This window comes from Bubalus bubalis, chromosome 11 (assembly GCF_019923935.1).
Source record: "Bubalus bubalis isolate 160015118507 breed Murrah chromosome 11, NDDB_SH_1, whole genome shotgun sequence".
NCBI lineage: Eukaryota > Metazoa > Chordata > Mammalia > Artiodactyla > Bovidae > Bubalus > Bubalus bubalis.
Genome location: NC_059167.1, coordinates 26,696,044 through 26,718,532, shown reverse-complemented (window position 1 = coordinate 26,718,532; position 22,489 = coordinate 26,696,044). Strand labels below are relative to the sequence as shown.

Below are 22,489 nucleotides of genomic sequence, written 5' to 3'. Positions count from 1 at the left end.
GCTGAGCTAATAAAAAGTTTTGTTTATGATCAAGCCACATTAATTTATTTGTCATGATAAAATACATGAAATTCACTGTTTTCATTCCAAATGGAGAATACAAAACTTTCTGAAAGAATATTTCTGAAGCAAACTCACAATACATTACGTGGAAGAGTTTAAGCATACAATATATTATTGATTTCAGTCTCTTGTATTATATGTTACTATGTGTTAGTAGTACTTTGAAGATTTATTCAGGGGGCCTTTTTCATTGTACAGGTTTTGGGGGTTTTTTGCCAGTGCCACATAGGTTGTGGGATCTTAGTTCCCCAACCAGGGATCAAGCCCAGGCCCTCAGCAGTGAAAGCACAGAGTCCTAATCACTGGACAACCAGGAAATTTCCCTTTCCTTTTTTTTTTTGGTTTAAATTTTTTAAGTCCAAGTTTCTTTGAAAGCATTTTATGTTGATATTTGATTTAATCTGACTAAATGACTATTTGGAACAAAACAGAAGAGTTGATGACAGTCCATCAATTGCACTGGAACAATATCTACTAAGTAATCAAGTGTGGACAGATACACACTGAAGCACAAAGGATTCTTCAGGTCTTGAAGACAAAAAATCACAGTTTGTAATTCCTTACATTTAAGACAGACAGGCTAAGGACTGTATAATCTCACCAGTCTTCAGATAGTCCAACCATACACATACAGAAGTACAGCAAAGAATAATAATTTACAGATTTCATTCTTAGGAATTTAAAAATTATAATAAAAAACCACAGAGCTACATTTAGTTTAAAACATACAAAGATACAAGTTACGTTATGAAATTTCTTCACATGGCCTATTTTTTACCTCAATTAGACAAAAAATGGATACTTTTCAAGGATCTGAGTTACAATATCAAGAATTCACCTGTGCAAATAAACATCAATGGAATTATACATTTTCCAGACTATCTTTTCCCATGATTAATAAGTATTTCCTTCAGTTTTAAGTGAAGCCTTTTCCAATACTATTTTGATAGAACATAATACATTACTGTTATTATCCCTACTCTATTCCCTGTCTCTATCTACTTTTTAGATGATCTACATCAAAGAAATGAAAATGGTATTTTCTCAACTGCTTTTGTTCCTTTTCCTATATATAAATATGTTTGGGGGAACTTTCAGTAACATTGAACTTGGAAAGTTTTCATTCCCAATAATGCCAAAGAATTACTATCTTTCTTGTTAAAGGCTAAAGAGAAATACTTAGGATTAAACTAAGGTAGAATAGGAATTCCAGCAACTCTGCTGTTTCTAGAGTATTTGTAAAAAGTAAAAATTTTGCCAATTAATTATTGAGTATTAAATAGTACATGACTGCTTCTGAAGACATTCTAGAATTTATGAGTTGGAATACCAAAGTTAAAGGTTTAGCTACATAAAAAATGCAGAATGTAATTTTCTTTATATGGTTGGTTTTTTTAAGTCTTTATTGAATTCGTCACAATACAGCTTCTGTTTTTATGTTTTCGTTTCTTGACCCATGAGGTATGTGGGATCTTAACTCCCTGACCAGGGATTGAACCGGAACCCCCTGCGTTGGGAAGTGAAGTCTTAACCACTGGACCACTGGAGAAGTCCCTATAGGGTTGGTTTTCATCAATAATACTGATATAACTTACCACAATTTTAAAACAAATCCTCACAACACCCCTGTGAGGTAGGGATTGCTTTCACACACTTTACAGATGGAAAAGTGAATAATAATTCAGAGAAAGAAATAATAATTTCAAGAGATAAATCCAGAATGTTGGTTTTCTTATAAGGCAGACTGCACTTATCAGATACTGAGTTTAACAATATGCTAACAAGAACAAATACTGCAACAGTCAGTTTTCCTCCAGAAAACAACTATATGTGGGATCTAGAAAAAAAGGGGAAATTCTAAGCTGATCCAAAGAGGAAATGTCTGTTTAGTGCTTGCCTGATACACTAAGGTGCACGCAGCATTTCCAGTTTCAAGAGTTTGACAATCATTATGCAGACCATACTATATGGCTAAGATATCAGCTCCATTTTATAAATGATGTAGTCAAAATTAAAGTGTTTAGCTGGAGGAACTTATTTACACAAGGTAGATTTTCTTAGGAATCATGTCTTTAAAAATACTCAGGGCACAATATTAATTATAAAATAATTTTTAAAATATTCCTGTTGAACAAATGAAAAAGATAAAACTGGAATCATTCCCCATACCACTACTCACTGGCTCTCTGGAACCCAGGTTTGGGGATTTTTTTCCTATAAAATGGAGTATTCATTTTCCCACTTCCTAATACAGACAGAATACTATAAAGATGAAGGAAAGAACACTTGCTTTGAATTCCTAAAAGGAACCTTATGAATAAGAATAAAAATACAGTTAACTACTCCTTTCTTAACACTCAACAAAGTAGATAAATGTCTGCTTTAAGTTAATGTTGTCTATTATGGACAGTCAGCCAATAGCAAACTCTTGCCTCATCCAGACTCTGCCTTGAACTGCTGTCCTACCCACAACTCATATGCACACTAAATCCCATCCTTTAAGCTACACATACTTTTTGTGTCAAGGACTAATGACTGACCAAGTAGGAAAGGAAACAGAACAGAAAAATCAAGAAAATTTTTATCTAAACAAGAAAAAATAAAATTTTACTTGAAGGAGGCTAGGGAATATATCCAGAATAGCCTAAGATACATGAAATCAATGTTAATATTTGTGTTCACCGTATGTGATGAAGTCATTGAGGACAGCGTAAGTTTGAATAATTGCTGAAATGATTTAAGAATATGATTAGATGATGTTCTAATACTAAAGAGCAATGCATTTGTTTTAACTTCTGACTGATACAACTGACTCTGTATCAATAGCTACTTAGATTTTGTTCTTAGCACGTTAATCCTGACCCCATGAGGCTTCACATCCTTTTCTAGGACAGAAGTTCAACCACCTTAGATAATGCCCATTGGTTTTCTTCATTCACTTCTTAAGAAAAACTTACCACTTCATAATCTACCTAAACTCACCGATAACTCAGAGAAATCCTTGCACCCTTAAAATGAGATGGATTTCTCTCTGAGCTCTTTCCTGACTAAACTCAGACACTTAAGGAACTCTGATGCCAGGAACTATGAAGTGTGCAGTCATCAGGGAGATTAAAGAGTTTTTGTATGCAATTAAATTATAAGCTGTAGAAACCAAATTTATTAAATTTACTAAAATACTTGTGAGAGTTAGAATTTAACAGGGGAACATACAAAAAAGACGAGGGTGTTCTAAAGCCTCTCTCTTTGGTTATTCTTGACTATCTAGTATTTAAAATTTAAACATATCAGAAACAATTTAGATCTATCCTCTGTGGTAAAGTTTGACCAGCTTTTTCCCAGCTACACATAGCAGAAGAATCTGTCATTCGGTCCATCAATTTTAATTTTTCTGGAGTTTTAGCTTTGTAAGTTTCACTATTAGAAAGGGGAATTAAGTTGACTCACAGAGGGAAGGCTGGTCATGATTTTTAAACATAGTTCTAGTACACTGACTGTATCTACTCTGCTGGTTTTATGTACCAGAAAAAAAGTGAAAACTGTGCCACTGAAAAGGTACCTTTTCAGGTTTTTGTTAGAAAATTAATGTCTGGGAGGGGGATTCAGGATGGGGAACACGTGTACACCCGTGGTGGATTCATGTTGATGTATGGCAAAACCAATACAATATTGCAAAGTAATTAGCCTCCAATTAAAATAAATAAATTTATATTAAAAAATAAATTCCTTAGCTAAAAAGGGGAAAAGAAAAGGAAATTAATGTCAACTCAATCTATAAAATCTTCTGATACTATGGATAGAAAGATAATCTGTATTCTATCATTTTCCTCTTAAGCTCATATAAACCTCTTGTCATAAAAATCTCAAACTGCTCTTAATTTCTTTAAGAAAACACTAGATTAAGGTAACAACACCAGGGTGTCAGTCCACCAGATCTGTCTGAACTGCTGTCTCTAACACCGGCGGCATCTACACTTACCTACATGTATGTATCTTACTGACTAAGTTTTGTGTGTTTCTGACTCTTCTCCTTTTCTCTCTTTTAAATAAAATACTTTTATTGAAAATGAGGTATGCTCAATGTTAAATAAATAAAGTCACATAATGGCAACCCACTTCAGTTTTCTTGCCTGGATAATCCAATGGACAGAGGAGCCTGGCAGGCTACAGTCCATGGGGTCACAGTCAGACACTCTGTCTGTGGGGTCACAAAGAATCACACCCCAGTATCTGACTGAGTGACTGAGCATGCACACACAATCATGCAAGATGTTGCAGAACTAGCAAATAAACAGTAATTTAAAATTACTCATGATTTGGTATAGTTATACCCTCAAACAAATGTTTCATACATTATAACATATTTATATACTAATATAACTATTAATTTCCTATATGGCAGAAAATATTTTAAAATAATCCTCATAGGGGCTTAATTCATGTGGAACATTAACCAAAAGTGATAGTTTAGAACATTCTTTAAAAAAGATTACACTTATTTCATATTCAATTTGCTTTTACAGATTCTACAACCTGAAAAAACTTCCATACTTCCACATTGATTTCTCATTTCTAAATTGTGATTTAACTGAGGAAAATACAGCCCTAATTAGAAGGTTACATTTTGGCAGCAATGTATCGATATATCTTTACAATAAAAAGATGTAGTATATACAACCTTAGAACTAGGGATAAATGGTAAAGAACTTGAGGAGGAAAATAATTTATGAATAAAAAACCACATGTGGATTTCCTTTTTCAGAATTGATATAAAAATTCTGAAGGAGAAACTGCTACTCAACCAGGATAGTGTCCACATTTTCTTGTGTGAGTTCTGACTCTAAGGCACAAGACGAATCTAACTGTTCTTGCGACAAACGAGAACTTTTCAGGGGGATGTCAGACCAGCTGTCACAATATGGCGGAAATCTCTGGGCTAATGCATTACCGAACCTTTGGCATCGGTTAAACCTATAAGATTTACCTTTGTGTGTGTACATGTGCTCCAGCAATTGGCTCTTTCGGAGAAACTTATGACCACAGATGGTACAGCTGATTTTTCTTTTCCTTGAAAAAGAAAAATTACAGTTTAATTCTACTGGCTCAGTGTCTTTGGAGATCAAAGACACTTGACTGATCTGCAAAGGCTCTGTGGCACCCCGGTTTGAGAGGTCAGGCTGCTGCTCATTCTCCTTGACAATAAAGGAGCTGAGCCTGCGGCATTCAAGAGCCTCGCTATTTTCATTAAGTGGATGCACTTCACCAAGGTCATTACTCTCCAGAATGGAAGCAGGGACACCAAATGGGAGGGATCCAGACACGTGGGTGTGGAGATGTTGTCTTAGATTACTACGGGAATCAAAACGTTCCCCACAGTAATGGCATAAGTGTATTTTGATACCGCTTTCGGTGAAAGTGGGGCCTGTCACCTCTGATGAAGGTGAGGGGCGGCTCTGGGAGATCACAGATTCTGGGTCACATCTCTCCTGCTTGATGGACACTGGGGGCTTCTGGTGTTCCTCCAAGGCCTGGGAGGCAGGATGGGCCCTCTGCTGGTCTGCAGTGCCATCATCCAGCCCAATAGCAAGAGAGAGCTGCAACTGGGGGTGGTCACTCTGGACAGCAGCTCTGTTTCCATTGTTATTGGAAGGAGCTTCCTTGACCTCCAGCCCTGGTTTGACAGCTGTTTTTTGGGTCGTTGAGATCTGAATGCCATATAAATTTGAGGACTGCACAGTCTCTGGTGAGAACACTTGATTCATTTCAGTTGCAATGTGAGAAAGGTAGTCGGCGTGAAGAAATCGAATCCCTTCCTCCAAACGACTATGGTCCACAATCTGTTTTGGCCCTTTCCCCGTGTACATAATGTGCAACAAATAGCTGAATATGTCAGGCTGGATGTCAGTTGGTTGTATTTTTATGCATTCACTGTTAAAAACAAAAAAACAGACCCACACAGAATGAAACAACCCAGTTGGCCTTTTAGTTAATAGCATACAGTCTTAGGCTAAAGCAGTTTCTTCCTAACTTCTAATTTGACAATCTGCCTTGATGAAACACAGCAACAAAAGCTCAGATTTTCATTGTATACCAGGTTTATGGCCCAGCACCAAGTCTTCACTTATTCAATCTACTGCCTAAAGTTAAGAAACACAGATATTCTGATTAGTTCAACACTTAGTGATTCCTAAGTGACATGCACTTAAACTGCATGCAGGGGGTAGAAAAACAAATAAAACAGATACCCTGCCCTTAAGGAACTTAACAGTCTATTGGGTATATAACCAAAAGAACTGAAATCAAGGATTCAAATGGAAATCCATAAACCAATGGCATTTTACATTAACCAAAAGCAGAAAACAACCCAACTATCCATCAATAGATGAATGGAGAAACAAAATGCAGTATATATGTATACTGGAACATTACTCAGCCATAAAAAGGAATCAGGTTCTGATATATACTACAACATGGATGAATCCTGAAAACATGCTAAATGAAATAAGCCAGACACAACAGGACAAATTTTATATGATGCCACTTGTAAGAAACATCTAGATTTGGAAAATTCAGAGACAGAAAATAGATTAGAGGTTACTGAGAACTTGAGAGTGGAGAGTATGGGGGATTATTATGTAATGGTTAGTTTCTTTCTGGGATGATGAAAAGTTTTAGAAATAGGTAATGGTGATAGTTACACAACATTGTGGATATGATTATGCCCTTGAACTGTACAATTAAAAATGGTTAAAATGGCAAATTTTATGTTTATATATATTTTGCCACAACAAAAAATATTTTAAAAATTTCAAAGGGCTTATTGGAATTGGTACCATATAGAATTTGAATCATACTCACCTTATTTTGGCTTCCAAATATATTAATATATCTACTCTTTAGATCACAAATGAACACAAGTGTAATTTTGAAAAGCTTTAATCTCAAGCCCAATTTTTCACATATGAATCTAGAATTCAGAAGATAGATGGAAATAATTGTGTAACAAGAAATCAGGAGACACTCTGTTAAAATTAAGATAAAGAGAACCTGAGGGAAAGGCTGGATAACAAGGAACAATGGAATCAGTCGATGGACTTACCTTCCCTGAAACGAAAGTTTGCCTCAACACATCAGAAAGCAGTCTGTATGCCAGCAATCCATTTCTTTAGTCCTGATATTTTAGGATTCCCTCTTGGGTTTCACTCTTACCTCTGACCCACTCACTGCCATGGTCTGTGGCAGGGTTGTTTTTTTTTTTTTTTTTTTAGTATCAACACAGAGGTCTTTTAAATGAGGAATTTTAGTTACTCAGCAGAAATATCACAGAGCAGGCCTGTTACCTGAATCTCCTGAATTTAGCTTAGCATGGTGCCTGGTACACAACAGGTGCTTTAAGAGCTAAACCAACTCACTGCTCTCAAATGAGGCTGATGTGAAAGTAGCATTCCTAATCTAGTTTCTACACTGACACTTAAGTTGGAGAGGAAACTTTTGTGTGACAGAAAAGGCTACCCATGACCTGTCCCTGACTCTAATCTCCTCTCCCCTTTTTAATCATATATGCCAATCATTCTGATTTACTCCATTTTTTAAATGTGCTAGCCTGGTTCATATCTGCATATGTTTTCTTGTATTTTTTTCCTCTGCCTATAATTGCAATTATTGGCATTCCTCTATAACATCTGAAAAACTCCTCCTGATCCTTTACGATTCAGAACCTCTGTATTTTTACATTATTTTCTTTTTGGCTGCACCCAGCAGTATGTGGGAACTTCATTCCCCAGCTAGGGATTGAACCCAGGCCCTCTGCAGTGGGAACATAGAGGCTTAACCACTAGGCCACAGGGGAAGTCCCCAGAACCTCTGTAAAACCTGTTCTAACCCTCCCAAAATAAGGCTGACACTCCAGTCTACTTTGTGCAGCACTTCGACTATACACATCACACAATTAATAGCAGCAGCTAACAGTGCAAAGCTCTGTTCCAAACATTTTAATATTATTAATCCATTTAATTTTCTCAACATCATGAAGTGGATATACTATTCTAGTGTTTTACAGAGAAGGAAACTGAGGCACAAAGAGATCAATTACACTGCAATTATTTTCCTTACATGCATTACCTCTCTCTTAGACTATAAATGTCTTTTTTCTATTTTTGGCCAAGCCACCTGGCCTGTGATCTTAGTTCCCTGACCAGAGAGCGAACCTGCGCCCCCTGCAGGGGAAGCACAGAGTCTTAACCACTGGACTGCCGGAGAAATGCCAAATGTAAGGTCTTCTAAAAAAGCAGTGTTCCATCACTTTTAACCTAAGATGCATTAAAGCTATTTTTTACCAAGAGCTCAGAATCTGGATACCATTTTATACCCCTCTACCTATCATGTTGAGTTAATCTAAATTTTTTTTTTAATTTTGAAAAAATATTTGAAACAAATGACCTTTGAATTACAAAATGGAATATCGGCCCTCCTTCCGTGGGGACAGCGCCACTCGACCCAGGGTTGGATTCGGCGGCACGGCCACAGAAACGGGCTGAGGACACCGCCGCCCGCAGAGAGGCAGAGCCCAGAGAGGAAAGAAGGGTGGAACGGACTCTCCTGCCCACCAGCAGGGCTCCTCTGCCGGCACCAGGTGGGTGGAGTTATGACATTGAAATCTTGCTATGAAAATATTAAGGAACAGAAATCAACAACTTAGTAACTAAGAGCACAGATTTGCATTTGAGTTTCATTTATTAGCTGTGCGTGTAATCCTAGATGGACAAGTTACTTAATAACTCAGTTTCTTTTTCTCTAAAAAAAATATGGATAATGGTAGAATTTACATTAGATAAATGCTTAGTGGTTGGTTATGGGATTAAATAAATAAACTTTACCTATTATTGTTTTCATTCTTATCTTCCACCATGCATCCTATACAGAGCTTAATTACAGATGTGTAAAAAAATGATAATTTTTTATTATTTCCTAAGGTGATCCCATAAAAAAGAATACCCAAAAATGATGTTATAATAAAGCTTAGCTATATCACGGTATTAAAAATTCTGATTTACAAAAGCACCTCCTTACCTTGTTTGGTGAATAAATATCATCTTGAAATAGTTAGAAAAAGCAGCAAGCACTGCTCTGTGGGCTTTGAAGTAGACGTCTCCAATAGCAACGGTGCAATCACACAGAAAACCAAATTCTCGCTGCATGTTCAGCTGCTGCAGAAGGACAAGGCTATGGCTAGCTGTGTCCATTGTGGCTCTGAGAAAAAGGACAATATAGTTTTTTTTTTTTTACCAAATTGTTCACACAAACCTACAGAGGACAGGGAGACCTAAATCTAAATGAAATTACTCAAATTTTCAATACTGTTAATCTAACCCTAAACTTAGCTAACATTAAATTATGATAACTGATATCAACTGTAGTGAACAGGTAACACATGGCCTTTTTAAAATCTGGTAAGAAAGTGACTTGCTGTGGGTGCCAAAGATGTGAAAGAGGAAGTTTGTCCTTTTCTTATCCATGTGACCACAATGTTTCTAGTCCTCAGTTTCCTCACTGGCAAAAATGGGAATAAGGTACGGATCTTTGCCTCAGGGCCAGATGAGATAAGTTACGTGAAAAGCACCTTGTAAAGGAAACTACTGTTCAAATGTCGACTCTAAATGTTAATAACATTACAGTGTATCCTGGCTAGGCAAGAGCTGTCCCTGCTCCTTAGGGATCCTCTGCGTACTCAGGGGACACTGGCCACCAAACTATCATATAAGGTTTGGGAAACTTATCAGTCACAGAAGCCCTTAAAATAGATGTCAAGCCACATGGGGCTTGGAGCCCAGTGGGAAAGAACCTAAGCCCTGACCTAACTGGACTCAGACACATACAAGCATGGAGGTTCCCGAAGAAGTAGAATGCTGGATGGGACCACTGGTCTCAGGGGGAAAAAAAATCATGCCTTGGGAAGAACATGCAAAAGAATTCTGGTGAAGAAGCCTAGTGTGAGCAGAGCAGCAAGAACATGTGAGGGCGCCCTGGAAGCAGGAGGCTGTGCCATCCTCTCCGTCCACCTTCTTCACCTCAACTGTGCAGAGCCCTAATGCTTCAAAGAGAAGGCAGCTGTGGTACAAAGGGCATCACTGGGGTCTGGGAGAACCTTCCCTAAAAGAGCAGGTCCTAAAAAAAGAATCGGAGAAGGCAATGGCACCCCACTCCAGTACTCTTGCTTGGAAAATCCCATGGACGGAGGAGCCTGTTAGGCTGCAATCCATGGGGTCGCTAAGAGTCGGACACGACTGAGTGACTTCACTTTCACTTTTCACTTTCATGCATTGGAGAAGGAAATGGCAGCCCACTCCAGTGTTCTTGCCTGGAGAATCCCAGGGACAGGGGAGCCTGGTGGGCTGCCGTCTATGGGGTCGCACCGAGTCGGACACGACTGAAGTGACTTAGCATAGCATAAAAAAAGAATGAAGCTTTCTCACTAACCAGACAGATCAAAGTCTTAAGGAGGTCAGTGATGAAAGTGGGGGGTTAGCTGTCTGGAGACTGGCAGTAGCTTGGGCTGCAAAATGCTGAGTGATGGATAATAAAAATCATCAACAGTTTATAATGTTTCCTGTGTGTCAGGAATTTTTCACTCATTTAATTTTCAATACAATTCTGTGAGAAAGGAAATAATCAATCCATTTTACAGGTGAGGAAACAATCAGCACAGAGAGTTGACTGACCCAAGATCATGTTGCTAGTGAGATACAGAGCTGGGGATTCAAACCTGGGCACTGGACTCCAGACCCCCAGGGTCCTCCCTCTCCACCTCCCAGAAAAAGACACAACCCACCAACTGAAGGAGCAGAGGGAACAGTCATCAAGTACCCTGGGAAGTCTCAGAGGAATACCTGGAAAGAAGAATCAGGGAGAAACCCAGATTCCTGCTACTTAAGCAAATGTGACACAGCAAAATAAACATTTAAAACTGGTAAAGACAAAAGCAATTATTACTGATAAAAAGTTAGAGCTATTTTTGTTAAAACCACATATTTAATGTACTAATATGGAATAATCTCCAATACATATTAAGTTAAAAAAGAGCAAAATGTAAAATTGTGTAGAGAAGACTACTATTTATGAAAAAGTGGTAGAGTGGTTATTTTATTTTTAAAGGTGGGATAAGAATTTATGCATAAATATATTCTTGTTTATGTACACATGTTTGGAAAGGTTCAAAGAAACCACTTTCGTTTCTGCCAGGAAAACTAGAGAACAGGGAGTTAAGGGTGGGGGTGGGGTGAACTATCCTGTTTGAATATGCTGAAGTATTTCAAACAGATAAGTAGATAAAGAGCACAATGTAACAAGCAACCACCTCCCATCCACCTGGCCCCGGGCATAGAGAGTCAACAATCACAAACAGAGAAGAAAACCACTGCATCTCTCCCTCAGTCTATCCCCTACCACCCCCCACTCCTTGCCTCCAAAGGCAGCCACCATCTTGATTTAGTGTTTATGACTCTCCTGTACATCATCATAGTTCTACTGCATATGTATATATCCCTTGAAAGTGAAAGTGAAGTCGTTCAGTCATGTCCAATTCTTTGTGACTGCATGGACTGTAACCTACCAGGCTCCTCCGTCCACGGGATTTTCCAGGCAAGAATACTGGAGTGGTTACCATTTCCTTCTCCAGGAGATCTTCCCAACCCAGGGATTTAACCCAGGTCTCCTGCATTGTAGGCAGACACTTTACCATCTGAGCCACCAGGGAAGTCCCATATATCCCTTAAGAAGGTTTTTATATGAATAGTATTATACTTTAGGAATCCTAAAATATCTTTTAACTCTATATTCACATACTACTTTAAAAAATTCTAATTCACACATAATAGCTTCCCCCTGGTCCTCCCTCGAGTAACAGAACAAAACCCATATCCCTTTCTATCTCATTTTAAAAGCTTTTAAGCAGAAATAAAATAAGAAATTAAGATAACAGAAACTACAGTGACCTGAGCCTATCCTCTAAAAACATAATAAAAAATCCAAGTTGGGGCTATTGTTCCAAAAGGCCAATTAATCAAGTCATTATTTATTGTATTTACCACATTTCCCTGATTCTAAAATACCACCAATTTATAAGGAGATTAAAAAACCAAATTAAAACTCTATATTGGATATTTCAATATGTGAAAAACAAGTCTTAGATTCAATAAAATAGTTAAGGTTGAAGTACTTTAAACCAGTCTTACAAACTGTCTCCAAAACACCCGCCTTGGATCGTAAACATTTTCAACAGTTCTCTCTCTCTCTCTCTCTCTCTATATATATACATACATATGGTGTATATAAATAGTGCATTAGTATAGTGAACTATTGAACCATGTAGAAATGAAAATAGCACACACTAAAAAGCCACATATATAAAAATCTGTGGTTAATGGTCTATGAGTAACAGTTAAATTCACTTATCAAATACTTTGTGAAGAGAAATTTAATAAAGGAAAGTATTTGAAAGCATGCGCCGTACAAGGCACAGGGACAGAAAAAAATAACAATGATGTTGCAGTCAGTAAGCTAATAGGGGAGACAAAACATAAAACAGAGCAATTATGACATGAAGCAAAAGTGGTAAGTGCCATAAGAGCAACTGGACAGCAGGAGGGGGGGATAAATGACAGGAAACCCAATGAAATAAACCATTTGAACTGGATTTAGATGAAAATGGAGGTGAACATAGCATTCCAGGCAGGAAAAAAACCAGAATGAGTAAAATCATGATCATTAGGCCTGAGAATCAAGACTGCTCTACTAGCAACACATATAAAAGATTAACAAAGAAAAGGCATGGAGCAATAAAGACCAGCAAGTAGTCTTTTGTAACATCCAAATAATGGCAGTGGGAATGAAGAAAGGAATACAAGAAGATATACCAGATGGAGAACTGACAAGCATCGGCAGAGAATTGGATGTGGTCAGTCACAGAGAAGATCAAATCAAAATGAGTTTCAGAATTCCAGCTTGGGCAACTGGAAGAATTCATTCCTTCCTCAGGATCCTTTTTGCAGAGTAATTGCCATGTGCAAGGTGTTGATATACAGGTAGTATAGCAGAATGCCAGAGGAGAGGCATGGAAACTGGCTTGGTGAGAGAGAAGCTTCATTTTGGATACAGTGAGTTTGAGGTGTCACCCTAGGACAACTGAGTAGAAATGTTTAGTTACCAGTGGAGATACAGGCAGCACTGGAGAGGAGGTCCTCCAAAATAACTGGGTTGAAGTCACCAGGAATGAATGGGATTACCAAGTAAAATATGAAAAAAGTAGAAATGAATCCTTGAGAAACATGGATACAGCTAGACAGATGAAGAGAAGTAAGAAAATATATTGTTATTGAGGGAGGTAAAGAAAAGGTGGATGCTTTGAAGGGAATGGCAACCCACTCCAGTATTCTTGTCCGGAGAACCTCATGGACAGAGGAGCCTGGCGGGCAACAGTCCATGGGGTCACAAAAAGTCGGACACGACTCAGCGACTAACACAAGAAAAGGCAAGAAACCTTGATGAAAGGAGTGGCTGAGAAACATGGGGAAGAGACCTATTACAAACACCCCCCAAGTGTGCTGACCAAGGTTTCTAGTGACCTCTCTCAACACTCTGGGAAAGAACAAAGTATCTGATTGCAGGGGGATGTTAGAATGTTAGAAAGCAGAGGCCATTGAGGATAGGTACAGATAGAACAGGATATTGAGGGAAGGGCAGATCAAAGACTTCCAGGCTTAAGAGGGGTAGAATCTCTAGAAGCTGGAAAGAACAGAATCAAAAGTATAAATGCAGCAGTGAGCTGTGGAGGAAAAAAAGGATTTTTTTTTTAAATTTTTTTGATCATGGAAAGCACATGGTTGAGGTAAGGAGAGAGAATCTCAGAGTATTCTTAGATGGCACCGATTTACAAACTATGATGTCAGTCCATATGCAGAGGAAAGAGGTAAGCTTAGGCCTTGAAAGAAACCCATTATGGGGTTGCAAAGAGTCGGACACGACTGAGCGACTGATCTGATCTGTTAATATAGAGTGTTGAAGTTTATAGAGAACTTTCACACACAGTCATTTCTCTTTCTGCTTCAGATAAGATCATTTCCATTTACCTATCTTCAAGTTCATCATTCCTGTTAACCCATTTTTTATCTCAGATATAGTTTCAGGACTAAAATTTTCATCTCACTTTTTTCTAAGTTTCTATTTCTCTGCTGAGATTTCCAGTTTATTCACATATTATGAACTTATTTTCCTTTACATCCTTCAGCAGTTACAGTAGTTGCTTTAAATCTTCTCAGCTAAATCCAACCTCTGGGTCATCTTGGGGTCAATCTCAATTAGGATGATAGTTCCCTGTTTCTTCATGTGTCTCATCATTTTGGATAATATCTTAGACACTGTCATTACTAAAGACTCTAGGTACTACAATATTCTTCCAAACAGCACTAATGTTTTTTTGTTTTGTTTTTGCAAATTAACTAGGCTGAACTTAAACTCCCAAGTTCTGCCTCCACTATGGTTTGGGGTTTTTTTTGTGTTAGGTGTGCTGTTTGGAGGCTGCTCAACACACATATACATTTCAGGGTTGGCAAGAGATTTAAGCTGAGTTTATACACATTATTTGGGGGTCCCCTAGACAACCTTTCTAGGATTTTCCTCCCTACTTTCTACCTATGTGGTCACTCTGAACTCTGTCCTCTTTTCTTCAAGCAAGTAAGACTACAGATTACTATCACAGTTTTAGGCATGCCCTCATGTCCCCAACTCGGGCCTTTCTCAGGCTAAAAGCCATAAAAATGGAAAATTATTCACAACGGTTCCATTCTTCCAAGTGTAGACCTCATTCCAGTTTCTGCTTGCTTTTTGTCGCTCTCTAATGCCATATGGTCGTTTTCAAACTTTTTTTCAACTTTACAGTTTTCACTTGCAGAATTTTCCTGATAGAACTACTCAGTCATTACCCTTTATTAGCTATTCTAAAAAGTTTTGTTCTTCAGATCCATTTACACTCTTAAGAAAAGTACTAAGGGCTGTTATGTGGGTTATGTTCATCACTATCATATTCAGAATTAGAGTGAGAAATTTTTAAAATTTTAATGTTTGAAATAACAATAAACCCATTACATATTAATATAAATAAGACATACATTCTCAAACATAACTTTTTTAAGTGAGATGGGTGGCATCAGTTTTTTAAAATACTTATTTTTGGCTGCACTGGGTCTTCACTGCTTTCTGTGTACGTGTGTGGGCTTTCCCTAGTTGCAGCAGGCTGGGGCTACTCTTCGTTGCGGTGCGTGGGCTTCTCTTGTTGCGGAACACAGACTCTAGGCACTTGGGCTTCAGTATTTGCAGCATGTGGGCTCAGAAGTTGCAGCTCATGGGCTCTGGGGCATGTGGGCTTCAGTAGTTGTGGCACAGTCAGTAGTTGCGGCTTAAGGGCTCTAGAGCATGGATGGGTTTAGTAGTTGCGGCGTGTGGGCTTAAGATGCTCTGCGGCACGTGGAATCTTCCAAGACCAGGGATTGAACCTGTGTCCCCTGTACTGGGTAGGTGGATTCTTATCCACTGTGAAGGGTGGCACTTATATTTTGCAATCTTCTTTAATACCTGGCTTTAAAAACTATAGCTGGGTTCTTTTCTCTGCCTTTTCAATCAGTCTATTGCCACATGATGTTTTGGTTCAAATGTATTAAGAGAAATTGCCTTGGCAAAAGCGAGATACTTGTAAACCCACTGAAAGAAATTCAGGAAACTTCAAGGTGTCTGTGGACCACACTTTGAGAACCTCTCTCCTACACTATCTTTTTTTGATCCTGTGAGGTACTAAAGCAGATCCTGTATTATTTCCATTTTCAGGTTAAGAAACCATAAGCTCAGAGAAGGCAGGAAAGGTAACCAAAATCAGATAACTACCTGTTAAATGGTACTGGCAGAACTTCAAGTCTGACCTCAAACTCGGTACCCTTTCTTCAAAATCCCCATCTAGAACTATCAACATATATACTGATGGCAGATTTTGCAAATATATTGAATCAAATAAGGGGATAAATGTTTCAAGTTTATAAAATGAAATAAAGTCAAATCTGTTAAATAAAAAGTCATATATATATATAAGTTCATTCAAACTTGTTTGCATTATAGACATTTCAAGTTTTAAGGCAGTACAACCAGACTTTACCTCATGTTAATAGAACCAAAACATCACATAGTTAATGCAGGACGTTTTCCAATACAACTCACCTTACAAATTATTAGAGAGGCTTTTAATATAGCCTTTGTTCATCATTTTTTGTCTACTTATTTGATTTTCTTTAGTATGTGGAATAGTCAGTTTCCTATGTGTACAGAAACATCTTAGAAGTTACATTTGAGAAATTTTCGTGGAGATTTAAAACGTGAGAGGTTGCAATAAAATAACTTACCATTATATTTACAAATGCATAACCAAATGTAATGATGCTACATCTTAAAATGGTTTATCTGTTATCAAAGCGATATTTATAATAATAGCATTGATATTTAAGAGACTACAAAAAATTGTTTACTTACTAGACTGTAATAACTCTGGATTAGCTCAATCTAAGTAAGCTAGAACAGTTTCAACATTAGCTTGATATCCAACATCTTTGAATTTACTAAAAAAAATATTTTATAATAGACAGACTGGACTCTCAGATCTGGACTCTCAGACCTATGACAGCCAGAATAATGTCCTACAATATGCAACTTTTCATTCTGGCAGGCTATAAGACTCTTCAATAAAAGAATAAACAAAAGGAGTAAGACATCCGTTTCTCTGGAAAACACTTATTTTCTTTGTGGTTTCCACCAGTGTAACTTTATTGTTAATTATTAAGACACAGAGACAGTAAAGTTGGCCTAGGAATGTGTACAGCTTTTTTGAGATACTTACTCATGGCTATAAATACAAAGGTAAAAGCAGAGATATCCAAAGTGCTACTTACTAAGACTTTATACAATGATTTTAACTTTTTAATTTACCTCCACATGATTGTGGCAGTGTAATGTTTTATAACCAAGAGAAAGAATGTTTGCAGAAATCATTTTACCCCAGAATAGTGGCTCTAACTGCATTGTAAAACCTTCTATGCAGAGCTGTACTGATGTCTGAGTCCTACTCCAGATTAACCCAAACAGAACTGCTGAGGGTGAGGCACAGAGCCTTTTTTAGCCTCCTCAGGTGATTCCTGGAGAAGGTAACAGCAACCCACTCCAGTATCTCTTGCCTGGAGAATTTCACAGACAGGGGAGTCTGGCAGGCTACAGCCCATGGGGTAACAAAGAGCTGGACACAACTGAGTGACTAACATACAGGTGATTCTAATATAATGCCTCAATTAAGAACCACTGCATTAGAAGAACAAGGGACCCAGAAAATCCAAGAGACTATTTCACACACTAAAATTACAGAGAAAAGCTATTTCACAAGAAGGGCTTAAAATGTGGGAATTATATGAATTACATTAAATGAACCAAAATCAACCACTGTAATTCTAACTGTAAACTAAAAATTTGCCAGATTAAGAAACAAATATTCCCAAAGTAGTATGGGTCTTGGGAGCAGATGAAGAACACACCATTTTCAAATTTCTTTTTAAAAACTACTTAGGAAAAAGAGGTATATTTACTCTCTCAGACACTATTATATCTATTTTTATAATATCTGAAAATGACATGGAAATTTCAAAATCTGAAAATTATTGTGTGAGGTAAACCCTGCAGTAATTCTAGGCATTTGCTAATGAAAATATCTCTGAGAATGTAAGAGAAGAGGGCAAGGAGCAGACACAGTAGATGATACAGGAAGAGCAGTTAAGCTCTAGAAACCTTTAACGGAACAAGGGAAACGTTAGTTTGGGGCCTGCTGCCTGTTGGTAGACACAGCCAGCCTTCTACATCTCTACCCCCATCTAACCAACACGTGGGATGCCTGATAAAGCCGCAATGCCAGGCAAACATGAAAGCTAACACCGGTGAGTGCAAATTGCTACTGGATCTTAAAAATATCAGAACCCTGTAAAGGAAAAGTTTCCTCTTGGTCCACTAAAAAAAAAATTAAGTCTGCATTTCTGAAAGAAAAAGCAAACCACTGACAGGGCTGGAGAAAACTGGAAAACAACAACGCTGGTACAGACCTGGAACACAGTACAAACAAGAATGATTATAACTTCTGAATATAGGTGAACCAACGCTTCCTTTGCCACGCAATGTTCCATACACACATTATCCACATGCATTAATGAAACCCTTTGCTTAAAGTGCCTAGGATTTCTCAGGAGGAATTAAAGAGCCATTGTATGATTGACTTGTAACCAGGGAAATAATGAACTGAAAAATATTCAAAAATAACTAACAACACTATAAACACATTTTCTCTAGGTAAGATTAAAAAAGAAAAAAAAAATCCCTGCTAGAAAAGGAAAGCAGATGTGTTAATAAATTCAACCAATAATCCTGAAACTACTGTTTGCTTCAAACACTTTCTTTCCTCTTCCTCCACTCTCCCTAAGCAAATTCAAGCAGCAATATCTTTTCTAGCCTAGAAGAAATGTTGTTAGTTATTAATAGCTATTATTATAGAGTAAATAGTATGTGTAAGGCCTTGTGCTAAATGCTGTATGTACACTATCTCTTAATCCACACCATGACTATATGTATTATTTCTATTTCCACTTTACAGATAAGAAAAAACCTAGGCTTAGGACATACAACAAGCAAATAGTACAAAGTGGGGATCAAAAGCTATATTTGACTCCACAGCCTGTGCTGGTAACTATAAACTGGAACAGTATTTTTCTTAGCATTCTTTTCTCAAGAGACTGAAGTTCACATGCAATTTGGAATAAATAAGCAGAAAGGGGGCACAGGAAGTGGTATAGAAGTACTTTATAATTTATCAAGATAAGAGCACCTGCACTGCTTTTTAAGACAAGGAAAAAACCTGCAATAATATAAAACCCCCAACTCTTTTCTGGCCTTTATTACTAAAATGTACAAGTTTTTCTTTAACAAGATGGTCAAGCACCATCTACGGACCATAGTAATTAAATCACTTTGGTTCAGTGTTGGGGAGGGCATTATGCAACACTTCCCAGCACAGCCCTGACCAGGATAATTTATGGCCAAGGCACTTGGGCCCCTCCTCCCCAGCTAGACAGCCTGGCTCCTCCGCACTCCCCTCAGGAGATAGGGTGGAAGCACACAGCTCTACTTTCTAAGGCATAGAGGGCAGCTGAAAGTCCTGCTCAGCCTCTCTGGGCAACCACAGGCGCCAATAAATCAGCCACAGGCGATTCACTCATCCCCTTCCTGGCTTGAAGTGGTAGCAAGATCTAATGTAAAAGAGCACTGACCAAACTTGGGAGATAAAGTGATTTAGCCTTGAATTCTACTGCAAATGACAGCATCATTGAAGCCAGGTAAACCTTTCTGAGCCTATTTCCTTGCTTGTAAGATGGGAGACAATACTACCTCCATTTTGCTAAGTATTCATAATTCATCTATGAAAGCAGCGGGTCACTGCAGGTTGCTGTTGGGTTGTTTACTCAATAAACAAGGACCAAATCCATCTCTGCTACCTCCAAATAAGACATTCAGAGCTGCACTGGGAGAAAAGGTGTAGCAAGTTATGTGCGGTCCCCTCCTGTCTTCTTGCTGACTATCCCTGTGATGTTCTATTGGTTCCTGAAAACCTCCCAGCCATCAGAACTCATCTATTCTGCTTCCTATCCCATCACAGTTTTGTTCCCTATTAGAGAGCTGACGTCTGATAACGGATTAATAGTTCACTCTGAATTAAAGCATATTCAGATTGCCAAAGTGATCTCTTGTGCCTTTACCCAAGGAAGCAACTAATGCTGCACATCTTGGTTATTCTTGCAGAAAACAGAGCTCAATGTTTTTGTGCGGGGGAGGGGGAGGAGCTTTGAGCTCAAAGTACATTAATAGGCAGTCTATTCCACCTAGAAATAGTGCTAACCACATTCCTTAAGATGCCAGAGTCATCACACTAGCCAAGTCTGATTTCTCAATAACCGGAATCAAGTATAATCACTTCTAGCATATAAGTCTCTATAGTGAGTGGGTTAAACTGGCATCGCACCCCTGGTGTGGTGAGGACTGTGAAGACCAAGACATCTAGAGCCCTGGAGTCTAGTTATTGAAGAGGTATAGGACTTCGATCAAGCTAGTCTTTTGGCCTGGTGTCCTCACCTGTAAAATGAGAGGGATGAACTGCATTTTCTATTAGGCCCCTTTCGGCTTTAAGACTTGTTATTCTAAGGTGTACTTTACATACTTCACAAAATCCTGTGAGAATAACAGCTTTGCCAAACAGGAGTCTCAAGAGAATGCATGCCACTGGGGGGAACCGGGGCGTTAATTTATGAAACATGTTGCTGCTGCTGCTAAGTCGCTTCAGTCGTGTCCGACTCTGTGCGACCTCACAGATGGAAGCCCACCAGGCTCCGCTGTCCCTGGGATTCTCCAGGCAAGAATACTGGAGTGGGTTGCCATTTCCTTCTCCAACGCAGGAAAGAGAAAAGTGAAAGTGAAGTCGCTCAGACGTGTCCAACTCTTAGCGACCCCATGGACTGCAGCCTACCAGGCTCCTCCGTTCATGGATTTTCCAGGCAATAGTACTGGAGTGGGGTGCCATTGCCTGAAACATGTTAGCTGCTGTCAATTTCCAGGTACGGCGCTAGGCGCTGCCTAAGCAATTTGACATCAGCTTGATTTCTCCAAATAGTGCTAAAGAAGTCAGCGATAGATGGAGAAGGCTTTAAAAAGAAAAACTGACTTAGAATGAGATTAACATAATCTGAAAAAAGAATTATGGAGATGAGGGGGAATTCTTGCCCTAGAGACGGGGTAATCACAAACGGGGCTGTGGAGGGGAGACGCAGGACAGTGCCTGAAGCATTCAGCAAGTGGCACCTGGAGACCCGCCCACTGGCGAGAGGGGTCGAGGGTGCAGCAGCCTGGGGAATGCCGCAGGCCCGTAGGGGCTTCCCGCGCCAAGTCGCCCCGGGACCCCTAGGCGGAAGGTCTCCGTCCCTTTGAAGCGCCCCGGAGCCCAGTCCCGGCCTGCGTCGGGCCCGGCGGCCGGGTGGTGTGGGCAGAGAAAGGCCGCTCTGGACATCCTCCGCCCAGCTTTCACTGACGGATGCCATTTTCCTCCAGTGCCCTGATTGACATCTCAAACGGACCAGAAACACCCATCTCCCCAGCTACTTGCATCTGTCCCGCGACCGGCGCAGCTGCAGGCCGCCGCCCCAGGCGGCTCGCGGCGGGAGGGACTGAGCCCGGGGCAGCCCACAGGGGCCGGGCCGCGTCGCTTACCCAGAGGCCGCCGCGGCAGGCAGGCGGCCGACTTCTCCGTGCGGGAGGGGCGCCTCCCGCGCCGCGTACGTCACGCGGCGGCGCCGGCTCACGCACCCCGCGGCCCGCTCTCGCGCGGCTTCCCGCGCCAGCCGCCCGGCGAAGGGCCCCACGTGACCGCGCCCCTTGTAGCTGAGGAACCAGAGGCGCGGGGGCCGAAGTGTGCGTGCGTGCGTGCATACGTGCGCGCCGTCCCGCCCGCTCGCCCGCCAGCTCAACTGGCTTGGCGGGGGTCGGCCCGCTCTCCGGGTGCCTTCGCCACGGTTGCTAGTCGTGATTCTGTAGGCGGAAGCGTGGAGACCAGCCTGAGCGTCACAGGCTCCCCCACACACAACCGCGTGACCCGGGGACTTTCCCCAGGGTGTGCAAAAACACAGGCACCACCTCAATTCAGAGATGGGGGCGGGAAAGGGTGCACCCGCGTCTTCGCGGGAAGAGGAGTGAGGGCGCGGGGCCAGGGAAGCTTAAGCCCCGGGAGCCTACGAGGGGAGGCGGTCGGGCGGGGTGGGGCATGGCGGGGGAAGTGACTCAAGGCCAGAGGCGGACAAGCCCACGGAAGGCAAGCGTGGGGGAGGTGCGGGGAATGGGCGACCCTGAACCGACCGGTAGCGCACGGGACTGGACGAGGGTTCCGGCGCCCCCCAAACGCTAGAAACGTACTGTGAGGGAGGGTCTCAGCTGCTGGGCCCTCTGGGGCCGGGCTCTGACATCTGGACGGAGTGGGAAAGCAGCAGCCTGCCCTTGGGGAGCCGGGAGGAGCCCAGTCCCATCCAGCTGTGCAAACAGGAGGAGGAGGAGGTCCCAAGCCTACCCTTGGGAAAGGGGCGAGAGGGGTGGTCAGGCCGCCGCCGCGCCGGCCCCCACGGTGCGGGTTGCGCCAGCCTCCTCGGAGCCCGACGCAGAAACTTGTTGCAACAAACAGGCGACCGCGGGTGCCCCTAGCAGCCAGCGGCGGAGTGGGTGGGCGGTCGAGAGGGAGGGGAAGGCTGGCGGACGCCGCAGCGAACTG

General features: G+C 40.5%; 1 protein-coding gene across 9 annotated transcripts in view; it reads right to left on the bottom strand.

Moving 5' to 3' along the window:
• Positions 1-22,280, bottom strand: part of ZBTB25 (zinc finger and BTB domain containing 25) — a 32,468-nt gene extending 10,188 nt beyond the window's left edge. For 5 of the 9 annotated variants that reach the window (XM_025295387.2, XM_025295386.2, XM_044924860.1 and 2 more), the window contains exons 1-4: positions 22,141-22,280; positions 21,442-21,759; positions 9,133-9,312; positions 5,048-5,991 (exon numbers count right to left, since the gene is read on the bottom strand). In XM_025295387.2, coding sequence (XP_025151172.1) covers positions 5,048-5,991; positions 9,133-9,305 — 1,117 coding nt within the window. In that variant the 5' untranslated portion in view covers positions 9,306-9,312; positions 21,442-21,759; positions 22,141-22,280. The other 4 variants (XM_006072140.3, XM_006072141.3, XM_006072142.3 and 1 more) reach the window with 4 other exon arrangements.
• Positions 22,281-22,489: the final 209 nt, after the last annotated feature.